The 12,211-nt window shown below is 35.2% G+C and overlaps 1 protein-coding gene across 9 annotated transcripts; it reads left to right on the forward strand.

Annotated features, from left to right (window-relative positions):
* The first annotated feature begins 690 nt into the window (after positions 1-690).
* LOC118036704 (protein ALTERED SEED GERMINATION 2) lies at positions 691-11,984 on the forward strand. Of its 9 annotated transcripts, none has more exons than XR_004685416.2 (23): positions 692-942; positions 1,154-1,222; positions 1,577-1,654; positions 2,076-2,210; positions 2,303-2,410; positions 2,638-2,763; positions 3,489-3,604; positions 3,697-3,814; positions 4,172-4,277; positions 4,608-4,753; positions 4,877-5,047; positions 5,140-5,250; positions 5,601-5,712; positions 6,623-7,008; positions 7,425-7,515; positions 8,624-8,719; positions 8,816-8,886; positions 9,161-9,288; positions 9,841-9,956; positions 10,796-10,980; positions 11,060-11,152; positions 11,601-11,658; positions 11,765-11,984. XR_004685416.2 is itself a non-coding variant. In XM_035042498.2 (20 exons), the coding sequence occupies exons 1-19, from the start codon at positions 880-882 to the stop codon at positions 9,926-9,928; spliced, it is 2,319 nt and encodes a 772-aa protein (XP_034898389.1). In that variant the 5' UTR covers positions 692-879; the 3' UTR covers positions 9,929-9,956; positions 10,796-11,074. The 9 variants fall into 9 exon arrangements, 5 of the variants coding, with proteins under 5 accessions (XP_034898389.1, XP_073265426.1, XP_034898390.1 ...); XR_004685417.2 differs by having other exon boundaries at positions 11,076-11,152; XR_004685418.2 differs by lacking the exon at positions 11,060-11,152 and having other exon boundaries at positions 11,765-11,983.
* The last annotated feature ends 227 nt before the right edge of the window (positions 11,985-12,211 follow it).

Below are 12,211 nucleotides of genomic sequence, written 5' to 3' on the forward strand. Positions count from 1 at the left end.
TTTTTAATAGAAAAAAATATTAAATTAATTAGCATTTTTTATTATGATACTTTAATATTAGTTTAATTTATTTATATAAAAAACAGAAAAAAATATAAAAAGTATTTAAATATTTAGGATTCTTTAAGAGTAATTTAAATGCTTTTCTTTATAAAAAGTAGAAATAATTTATAAAAACTTTATTTAGGAGAATTGTAATGTTTTCTTTTATAAAAAATAAAAAAAAATCACATTATAGACATAGAATGTTTACATTGTAAATTATATTAAAGATATTTAGAAAAATATGAAGGTGTTGTCTTTTTTATTTTTTATTTTAAAAGATGTTATAGCCTTGTTGAGTCAAGTATGACTGCTAGACTCAAAGTTACTAAATCTAAAATTAATATTAGAATAGACATACTTAATATTATTGAGTCTAGAATTATTTCCAAACTTAAGGTTATTAACTCTGGCGTGCCTATTAAATCTGGAATTACTGTTGGTCTGACTTCATCATCAAAAGTAAAACATTTAAAATATTTTCTATTCTTTTTATATTATTTTAACATTTAAAAATAAAAAAATTATTGGTCTGTTACGGAGCTCAGACAATATTGTAGTATAATTTATCCGGTGATCGGGTCCCATTTGTTAAGCACAATCAGCACCGTTCATCCCAAAATCAGAACTGCTTAAAATTCACATACGGTTAGCCTCCCTCCATTAGAGAAGAAGTGTAGAAAATATTATGAAAGTGTTTCTTTCTCCTCTTTTTAGCGACACCGCACCATACCTCATGCGCGTAACGATCAAACCGGCTCTGCACAAACAACAAAAGCAGTAGCTGTGATCAATTATCGTTTGTCGATTTCGATCGAGTTAGGGTTTCTGCTTCACATGGATAATTACGGTTTTCACGATGGTAATATCTGTAATATGTTGGAGAGCAGACATCGCCCTGTAATTCTTCTTCACTATTTCTCATATTTAATATTTTCCTAATTGTTACTTCGATCGATTTTTTCTTCTCTCGGTTTCTTAGTTAATTGTCTAGCTTTTTGTAGGTGTTTGGCCAAGATTGTACAGTATTTTTTATTAATTAATGTTTGAAGTTTAATTATAGACTTAACAAGGTGTAAGTATAATTGCCAATGTGTTTCTTCTTTTGTAGGATGTTAATCACAGTTTACAGATGCATTCCTCACTGATTCGGAGACTCTCTCAAGAAAGAGAATTGGAGGTTAGTATGGGATTTTATTTCATTTTATTTTAATCGTTTTCTTTTTAGCCAACTGGTAGTTAGCATGGAGGCTTTTCCTTGCAAGTCATTCCGTCCACCACCGTAGCTGAAAACGGTGTTTGTTCTGAATATACACTCACTGATCATCATTTTCTTCTGAATTATGATTACCAGTTGTGATTTGCATCCTCTGTTTTAATGGATGGTTGTTATTTTCCAGTTGATTGATTGATGATATTTGCAGGACACCTTGTGTAAAGCTATTTTTCCTAATGCAGCATCTGTTATCTAATTATTTTTTTCCAGAATTTACAGCTTGATTATCTTAAAGTCTATCTCTCTCTCCACTGACAGGGGCATCAGGGTTGTGTCAATTCGATAGCATGGAATTCTAAAGGTTCGCTCTTGATTTCTGGATCAGATGACACACGGGTATGATACCTCTTTATATAATTGAAGATTTCTTTTTTAGTGTTTCACGTGCAGTAAAAATATTTGGACTAATAAACAGAAAAGTTGAATTCGTGTTATGTGTGAGATTTTGCTTGGTTGCAATTTGTGTTATTCAACTTACTGTGATTTCGAAGATTGCAGACCTCGTAGAAGGGACATCTACGATTCTGAACACATATGTTGTTTGATTGGGTTGAACTAGCTGTTAAAAAAAGTGGGATGGGGTTGAGGAAAATGGACAGAGTAGAAAGTGACTAATGAGTAATGTTACTTTAGAGCTTTGAACTCCTCTGAAAGAAAAATTTGATGCACTGAAGGAGAGGGTGATTGCTGTAGGCACACACAGATATTTTCATTTATTGAAAGAGGAGAGATATTCATCTTGCATCAATTTTTGCAGATGAATATTTGGAACTACGCTGGTCGAAAGCTTTTGCATTCTATAGATACCGGGCATTCTGCAAATATATTCTGCACTAAATTTGTTCCTGAAACATCTGATGAGCTTGTGGTTGCTGGAGCCGGAGATGCAGAAGTAATGTTGTGATGAATTGAATTTTCTAAAGCTGAAGCTCTATTCTCGAGTTAATTATTTTTGTAACTTGCTCTGACCTTTTCTCATTTCAGGTTCGCTTGTTTAATTTGTCTCGCTTGAGTGGAAGGAGTCCTGATGATAATTCTATCGCTCCATCAGCACTGTATCAGTGTCATACAAGAAGAGTGAAAAAATTAGCTGTAAGATCTCATTGTACAGATTACCTAGTTGGCTACTTTTCTGTGCGTGCTTATGTATTTTTTCTCCAGCAGTGGGTCCCTCTGAACCTCCAAAACTAGTCCTTGGCTTGTTTTATGAACATGGAAAAAAAAAATTCAAATATTTTTGCTTGTTTGGTTTGGCAAATTTTTCCATTTGTCTTATTGCTTTGGCCTTTTAGTAATCACAACCTTCACCTCCCTTGCAGGTTGAAGTTGGAAACCCCAACGTGGTCTGGAGTGCAAGTGAAGATGGAACACTTAGACAGCATGATTTTCGGGAGGGTGCTTCATGCCCTCCAGCAGGATCTTCCCATGAATGTCGCAATATTCTGGTTAGTTTCAGGAGAGCTGAAAATTCTTCTGTCTTGAATTTAGTTTTACTGCTGTGTTAAAGTTTTGATAGCAATACTTTGGATCGGATAGTTATGCTGTTTTTGTGATGAAATGCTGTTTGTTTTGTGTTGATTGTCTTTGATTGGTTGTTACCATTAGTTCCATGTCCTGTCATTAATGATCATTAGAGGTGTCATCTTTCAGTATTTGAGAGTTAAAAAGAAGATACTTGCATTCATTTTCCATATGAGGCACACTAAATCTATATGTAGTAGTGTTGGCATCTGGGTTATTAGCTTAAGTTGTACGGTATACTTTTTGTCAAGTGTGGCAATGATGACTCACCAAAAGGCTGTCTAACTTGTGTGTGGAGCTAACAGGTTAAAGTTCAGAACCTCTCAATATCTATTTCATTTCCGAAATAACATACCTTAATATGTTTAGTTCAAACCTTAGTCAATGTTATTTAAATGTGTTACCACTATTAATTAGCTTGAATGCCAGCAACACATATAGTGCTTATGTTTACAAGTTATAGAGGTATTTTTGTCCCTTGACCTTTTGATTAATGCAGTTAAAACATTCAGAAAACTATTTATGATGTTTGCTTTATCTCTGTTTGCTTGCCTTTCTGATTCTGGGGTGCTTGTTTGTGAAAATTTTCCCCTCATCAAGCCTCTATATTTGAACATAATTGTTTTTCACATTTAGTACGTGATGACAGCTTGACTTGCGGTCTGGAGCAAAGAGGTCATTAGCAGATCCACCTAAGCAAACCCTTGCTCTGAGATCTTGTGATATCAGTACCAGTCGGCCTCATTTGCTCCTAGTTGGTGGGAGGTCTGAGCTGATGCCATCTGAGTTCTATTTTTCTTAATTTTTTCCCTTCATAAATGTTGTTTCTTAACTGATTTCTCTTGAAATGTTTGCAGTGATGCCTTTGCTCGATTATATGATAGACGGATGCTGCCTCCACTGACTTCCTGCAGGAAAAGGATGTCCCCACCACCTTGTGTTAACTATTTCTGCCCAATGCACCTTTCTGAGCGTGTCAGTTCATAATTTCTGAACTAGTTGTTACTTAATTATCTGATCTGATTGTGAACTGCACCATCTTTTATTTATTGGAGAAGGAGAAAAAAGATGATACAATTCATCCTATCTACTTAGATTATTGTGTTAGATCATGAAGATATAATTAGTTCATAGCATAACTCTCGAAATCCTTGTAAACATGCTCATGTTGGTCCGATATCATCTTCTTGTCAAATTGCTTTTATTTTATGGCTTGTTTCTACAATTGTTCTATCCTCTCAATTCTCATAGAAAAAATGTCATTAGAATTTATAATAACGTTGCAGTTGTGTATTTCTTAGACCTTGCATCTTGGTCTCCTTTTCTTTTCAGGGACGTTCAAGCTTGCACCTTACTCATGTTACATTTAGTCCAAATGGGGATGAGGTTCTCCTAAGTTATAGCGGAGAGCATGTATACCTAATGAATGTCAATCACAGTAAGCTCCTTCACCTTGTGAGCTTGGCTTTATTCCTGTTTAGTTTGTTTCTTCAACCTGCTAAGTGATATTTTTATAACGACTTGGTTTTGGAATTCCTTTGTAAACACTCAAGGTAGTGTCTACACTCCAGATAAACAATGTTGTATGAAGTTTCTGGTGTGAATTTTGAAGTCAATGCATTGCTAGCTTCGGATATGATCTACAATTTGATATATGGTGGTCGTGATTTGTGTGCTGAACTGTTTCTGTCATTAATCTGTTTGTCATTCTAGTTATCAGTTGGTTATACATTGATTGGTTAATGTCTTAAGTTGTTGTGAATTGCAGGTGGGGGCACTGCTGTGCGATATACTATTGGAGATACTTCAAAATTGATGACCTTCGCCCCTACACTCAATGGACTAGAGCTACAACCGCTACCATCTTGTGTATTCAAACATCAGAGTCATTCCAAAACCAATGGTTCTTCCATGGTGAGTTTCTTTGTTAATTATATTTGTTGTAGGCATATGTGTTGTTTTGATGCTAATGAGCTGGGGTCATGCCTGCTGTTCTTCATTTATATATTGATGATCAGTCTAACGTGGCTGTTACAGCTTGAGAAGTGTAGAAAGCTGGTTCAAATTGCTGAAAAATCCTTAGAGGAAGGGACATGTTATTTCTATGGAATTGAAGCCTGCAATGAAGTTTTGGATGGCCATGGTCGTGTTATTGGCCCAACGCTTAGGCATGAATGTCTCTGCATTCGTGCAGCCTTGTTGCTTAAGGTCTCTTAAAGATTTTGTTCATCAAGTTGTTTCTGCATCATTTATTTTTCATGGATCATCACTAAGGTACTGTGTTTTTTTTTATCTTCTAGAGGAAATGGAAAAACGATGTTCACATGGCCATAAGAGATTGTTTTAATGCTCGCAGAATTGACAGTTCGTCCTTCAGAGCCCTCTATTATATGTCTGAAGCTTTGTCACGGGTAAGCTCGTTGTATGAATCACCACTTTGTCTCATCAAATATGCGGTTTGCTGCCAGTCAATTGCACTGGTGAACCAGACTGATGGCCCTGCTGCCATCTTAATTCTACTCTTTGACCAAATATCCTGGATCATGTTTATGAAAGCATGATGTATAATAATTTATTTTACCAATTATCACTTGTTTGGTGCATGCATAATATTTGGAATCTGAACAAATGCTAAGTGAAGTGTAAGCAATGATGAAAATGAGCTGATAATGTCATTTATTTATAACGATGAAAATGAATTGATGATATCATTTATTTATTGTTCTGTTATGGTTTGTTCCTTATTCCTAGTTTCTTGCAGCTGGGAAAACATAAGGAAGCTCTAGAATTCTCCATTGCTGCCCAATGTTCAGCACCAGGAAATACTGAAGTAGCAGCATTGATGGAGGATATAAGAAAGAATCTTGCTACAGGTTTGTATATTGCAATATCTAGTGCTTTTGTTGTTTCCCCTTAATTGAACTGTTCAGACAAGGAACCCATTTTGATAAAGAATTCAGCAGTTTTTGTAATACACTGAGTAACTTTATCATGTAAAGAATGTTGAACACCTTATTTTCCCTTTACTTAATGGACTTCTATTTGCATTTACCAATATAAAGCTTTGATTTTGCGGGAACAACTTATAAACAACACTCTGTATTGGTATTTATCAATTGCATAAAATGAGTGCAACTCCCGGTGTCAACTCATTGTTTTACGTCTTTGTTTTTAACTCATGTACTTGCTAGAAAATGAGTTAAGCATTAGAAGAGAGATGTTGCTATAGAACTATATTTATTTACTGCTCAGCCCTTAAGTTGGTAGAGGCAGTGTATCAATTAAATTGATTCTGACTATACCTATCCAGGGTGTGTAATTTTTATGCTATGTATCTAATATAGAGAGGGAAGTGTACTCTGGGTGCTCTACATCCATTAGATCTCCCAATGTTTTCTTTCTCCTTTTCCACATCCTTGGAAACTCAACAAGTATTAGATGCATTTGTTTAATGCATCTGCACCTTAAACATTAGTAGATATAATATGCTGTTTATCTCTAGGTCTCAATATCAGTTCTATTGGATTTAAGGTCCACTTTGTTTTATCTAGGCAGTGTTGAATATAACAATCCATGGCAATTCATATTTTAGTTGCAATCTTGGGCCCTAGATCAATCATCTTATAATATAGCAATTACATAATTCTTCTTTTAGTTATTTGGAAGTTGTAGAAATGGATAAATTGAATTGTACAAAATGTTAAATCTTACATTTTTTCCTTGAGGAGAACTGTATTAGTTGATTTATTTGGTGTTTCATAACATTGACCGTCTCTTCCCAAGACTATATCTGCATCTGTTGCATATTTGCATGTCCAGCTGAAGCTGGAAAAAGTAGCAAGGACAATGACGGGGCAACAAGGTCTGAAACCCGAAATGGACGAGCACTGTCATTGAGTGATATACTCTATCACTCAGAGGCAAATAGTGATGCTTCACATGATGGTCCAGGGTCTGATAGAGAAGATTCTGACTATGATGAGGAGCTGGAGTTGGACTTTGAAACATCAGTATCAGGTGATGAAGGGCGTGATGTTGAACCAAACATTCTTCATGGAAGTTTGAATCTCAGGATACATAGGAGAGGTGATTCAGCTAGAGATTCAAGCTGTACAAATGGTTCGTGTGGGTCGCCTTCATCATCACAAAATGATCGAACACCTTATCAGGTTAGCATGATCTTAAATAGTAATATTGTGTGTAGTTATGTATCAAAATATTCATTCTTTTTGAAATCTTGGGCTTCCTCTCATGTATGTTACTATTTGGGAAAAATCACCTCTATTTGAAAGTTTATTTTGTAAAGGTTGATTGGGTGTCCCCAAGGTTAAGATCTAAAGGGGGAAAATACTAAATTTGGATATAGTTTCGACTAGCAGTTTAGTGTATGTTATAAGATTGACTTATTTGTATTGTTCAATTCTCTGTCTCTACCTCTCACACACGCACGCACACAATGCACACACATGGATGCATGTGCACACACGCATGTGCATGCTCACAGATGTACATTTGTTTTTCACTCTGGTTCAGCATTTTTTGTCTCTCTCTCTGCTAGTTGATATATTCTAAGCTGGTATTGCAGCCGGAGACTGTCATTGATATGAAGCAGAGATATGTCGGGCACTGTAATGTTGGGACTGATATAAAACAGGCTAGTTTTCTTGGGCAAAGAGGTTGGTTTCTTATAGATCTCCTATACTTTCTTAGCACCTAAGATGTAAATCAGTTTGGGTCGCTTTTAGTTCTTGATGTTAATAAAGTTAGGAATTTGTTTTCACATGATTCATATTTTTATTGATATTTGATACCTTCCATAGATGTGCTGTACAATTGTTGCCTTTTCAAGGAGGTTCTATTGAAATGATGCATTAGAAAGATTCCTGATCCTGACTGTTGTGTTACTGAGTAGTATTGATATGCTTTAGTAGTCTTTTTGAATTTGAATGTATCATTGGCTCTTGCGTTGCAGCAGACTTGGGATAATTGAGGTCTTAGTTGTAAGGTATAGCTGGAATGGATTATCTTTAGTAGTTTTACCCTATTAAAGTGAAATGTCTTCCTCTGTTAGGCAAGGTGTTTGTACACTGGTTGTTTGCTGGAAAACGAGGACCATTGAGTTCTTAAGGTGTTTGTGGAATGCAGTTGTAGATTTTATGATGCTAATTGACTGAATGTCTGTAGCCTTGGGTCAGGTAATATGCTTGGTTTCTTCAGCTGCTGTCAATCAGCTGCCAGTACAAGTGGCTTCTTGGAAAGTGTTGGTCATTTTCCATAGGACCCCATTTTGCTTGCCTTTGAAATGTGAAAAAGAAATAATCCTTAGTAATAGTACACAGGAATTTGGAATGATGAAAAATTTGTTCTTCAAAGTGGATAATCATTAGGTGTCAATGATGCCACAAAGAGGGAGGATATCGCAACCAGCCATGAAAACTAGGAAATTAGAAAGACAGACACTTTGGAGGGACAGAGTATATACTTCAAGCAAACCATGTAAACCTGATCAGGCAAATTGAACAATGCTTTATAGTCTGGTTGAATGTTTTCTGTCACCATATCAGCACCAATGCAATGGATCTGGACACTGTATGCATCATAGATTGTTATGTGCCTTAAGGGAAATGATTTGTGGCATGAATTTTGTGTTCTGTAGCACTATGCCTTAATTATTGTTAACGCACCTTGCAGTTTTCTAGATTTTTTCAAACATTGCAAGCAAGATCAAGTTCAGAAGCAGCATACCATTTGGTCAATTCTTAGTTTGTTACTATTGATTTGCAGGTGATTATGTGGCCAGTGGAAGTGATGATGGTAGATGGTTTATTTGGGAAAAGCAAACTGGTAGATTGATAAAAATGCTTCTTGGAGATGAGGCTGGTAGCATTCTTTCTCCATGTGACTCTGTTTGGCTTTTGCATAGATTCAGTAGTACTTTCTTAATTATCATTGATTTATTCATCGTCTGCCTCACAGTTGTGAACTGCATCCAGTGTCACCCATTTGATTGTGTTGTGGCAACCAGTGGTATTGATAACACCATAAAGGTTAGTTTGATGGATTTGATTTGTTTCCATCTATTAAATTGTGCTTGGCTTGTGTCCTAGGATAAAAGAGACATGCAAAAGGGACAAAATCGTGTTTGGTTGAAGGGATAAAGATGGAGTCATAAAAACAAATATGTTTCAATAACAGTTTTGAAGTGAATTTACACCCTTTCAAAACAGAAAGGACAAGGGGACATCTCTCTGTCCCAACTATCTTTGTCTCTTCTATCGCTATCTTATGGTTTGGTTTTCTGATTTTCTGACATGGTTCTAGATTTGGACTCCAAGTGCTTCAGTCCCATCGATTGTGGCTGGGGGAGCAGCAGGACCTGAAACTTCTAATGTGTTAGAAGCCATGGAAAGCAACCAGCGAAGATTATGCCATAATCGTGAAGCAATCCTGTAAGAATATGAGCCCTTAGTTGTCCATGTTCCCCAAAATTTATGTATTATTTTGTGAATTATGTTTTGTCTCCCTCTCTCTGTATAGACCACTATACATGAAATCAACGAGCCTTTTCTATGTGACAACCCAAACTGGAATTAAGAAATTGATTTTTCAAGAACAGTAATACAGCCTCGGGTCTGGGATTTATGCTCTTCACTTCACTTTGGTTTTGTTTGGTGAACTTTTGGATGTTGCCCTGGCACACCTTACAGCTCAGTTCTACAAAGTCTGTCTTGAGTACATATGGCTGGCCACATAGATGTTCCTCCAGTTCTTCTGTTGGAATCATTCATGTAAACCTCAATTCATTGCCCAGTTTTCTTCTCATGCTTGTATCTCCTACAGCTAGAAGAAATACTCATTGGGATAAATGCTCATCTAGCACCCCTCTTCTTCCCAATGCACCCATGCACATGTCTTAAGTCATAGATTTAATTATTGTTTTTTCAGGACTAATTTTTTTTATCCAAGTGACTCATTATGTTTACAAGGATTCATAATGTTAGTTGCAGCCCTTTTGAGCTTCTAGAACGGTTTCGGATGCATGAATTCACTGAAGGAACTTTGCACCCTTTTGAGTGTGCTCAGAGCTAATCAGGGCCTGTTTGCACTTAAGCCTCCAGTTAAGTATCTGCATGCAAACGAGGGTATAACTTCAAGTTTCATGGATATAATAGTCATATTTGGATTTGCAGTTTAGACCAGTATCTTTGTTTTTATTATTATCATCAAGCTTTAATGGCTGAAACATATTGATGATTTTATGGTTTGTTGCTAAAACCCATTGAAACCCTTGTCAGCTGGTAGACTATAATTCTTAGTTTCTAAGAGAGATTCTTATACAGGCTTTATCTGTCAGGTACTGCATCATAATTTTGCTGAAAAGAAAGCCATGTCACAATGATTTAATCCATTTCCATGATTGTTTTCTTCATTTTCCTTGAATCCTTGTACATTGTGTACCTAATTTTTTTAATAAGTTGTTTCACGTGTTTAACTTGTTGTTTAAAGAAGTTAATTCCAACAAAATAATGACATCATGCTAAGGTTTACTTTGGATTTTAAAAAGCATAACAAATCAATGTAAATGGAAGTGATATGCATAGGAACATGATGAAGCAGCACAAAAAATCTTAGTTATATTTGTCGTTATTTGTCGTTTGGATTCTAATTTGAGAATTGTTTGGATCACAAGGTCTCCAGTTTCAGCAAAAAAAGACTGGATGCCTTGTGAACCTCAAGAAAGTTATCGCCTGTTGCATGAACCCAAATCTATCACTGAAGGAAATTATATTTCTGAAACTGGTTAGACACACACACACACACACACTTCTTTGCAATTCCAGAGTTCTTTTTCAGTGTAGTGTGCTTCAGGAGATCAGTCACCTATTGCATGAACCCAAAACTATCACCAAAGGAAATTATTTCTAAAACTGGTTTTTTCTTATCATATCGTTGCAGATTTATGTGCTGATTAGTGATGATACAAACGGAGTGTTGTTTTTTCGTTGAGGAAGGAGATAAAGGGAGGCTGCACCCTAATTGGTGGTAGGAAACTAGTTGGTCATGTAAAGCCTTTTGTCCCATATCTTAATAAAGTGTCGCCAGTGTTAAATTATATCTAGTGCTGTACTGTTGCTATAAAGGTAATTACTACTTGCTCATGTAATTATTTTAAGATGTTTCTGTTTATTGCTGTATTTAGTGAAAACAATTCCTGCACAGATAATTTTTTCCATAGGTCTGCTTGAATTACTTGATTTTGCTTCACTCTTTTGCGATTCCAGAGTTACCTCACAGTGTTGTGTGCTTCAGGAGGTCAGTTAACATCCTTGGGCATATTGTTAAATCATACATGTGAACGACTCTTTGTTATTGATTTAAAGCATGTGTATGTTTAAAATTGTGATAGCGATTGTGGTTTAAAATATATTTTTTTTTAGAAATGTATTAAAATATATTTTTTTAAAAAAAATTATTTTTAAGATCAACAAAATATATTAAAACGATTTAAAAACATAGTCTTAAAAGAGGGGTGATGAGTCATGAGTGATTTTAGTGAATAAAATCAGAAGTGTCAATTCTTTTGTGCTTTTTTCGCATGTGTCTTGTGCATGCTAAACATCCAATTTTATGCATTTTGATTCACGTGTGGAACACGTTCAGTTTTACTCACGATGTCAAGACGTGCCAGCAGTGTTTTGATGTGTGGTGTGTTCTCCAGTCATTGCTTCATTCTTGGTTTGCCTACGTTTCGAATTTTCAGGCATTGAAATGAGATGAGTGCTAGCTATCTTCTCTGTTACCTTCTCCCTCTCATTCCGGTAATTCTTCCACTTTTTAAATGCTACTTACTATTTGTAACTTGTGCTCTATATTTTTGTAATTGTATTAAGGCTTATGACTAACCAGTAAAATGCATTACTTTAGGTGTGTTGCATAAGCCAAAGCTGTAGCTAGTAGAATTGAATAAACATCGAGATGTATTTGCTTTCTGTACGGAGTGGAAAAACAGACAAAGCAAAATACTGTGTTTATATTGGGCTGGATCACTTTCTTTTTTAAATGCATAAAAAAATATACCAGTGTTTTCTAGCAAAACTTCATGTACAATAGGTATTTTTTAAAGATATTGAGCTGGTGATATATATATATATATATATATATATATATATATATATATATATATATATATATATATATATATTGAGATGGTGATGTAAGAGGATGTAAGAGATTGATCCATATTAACTTTAGCTAACATTTATAATTTATGATTTACGTTATGAGACTATGATAACTTAATAGTGAAATAATCTTTGAAGTTTAATTTTCAATCAATTTAATATTAAAGGATGAAAATAAAAATAAAAAATC

This window comes from Populus alba, chromosome 5 (assembly GCF_005239225.2).
Source record: "Populus alba chromosome 5, ASM523922v2, whole genome shotgun sequence".
Taxonomy (NCBI): domain Eukaryota; kingdom Viridiplantae; phylum Streptophyta; class Magnoliopsida; order Malpighiales; family Salicaceae; genus Populus; species Populus alba.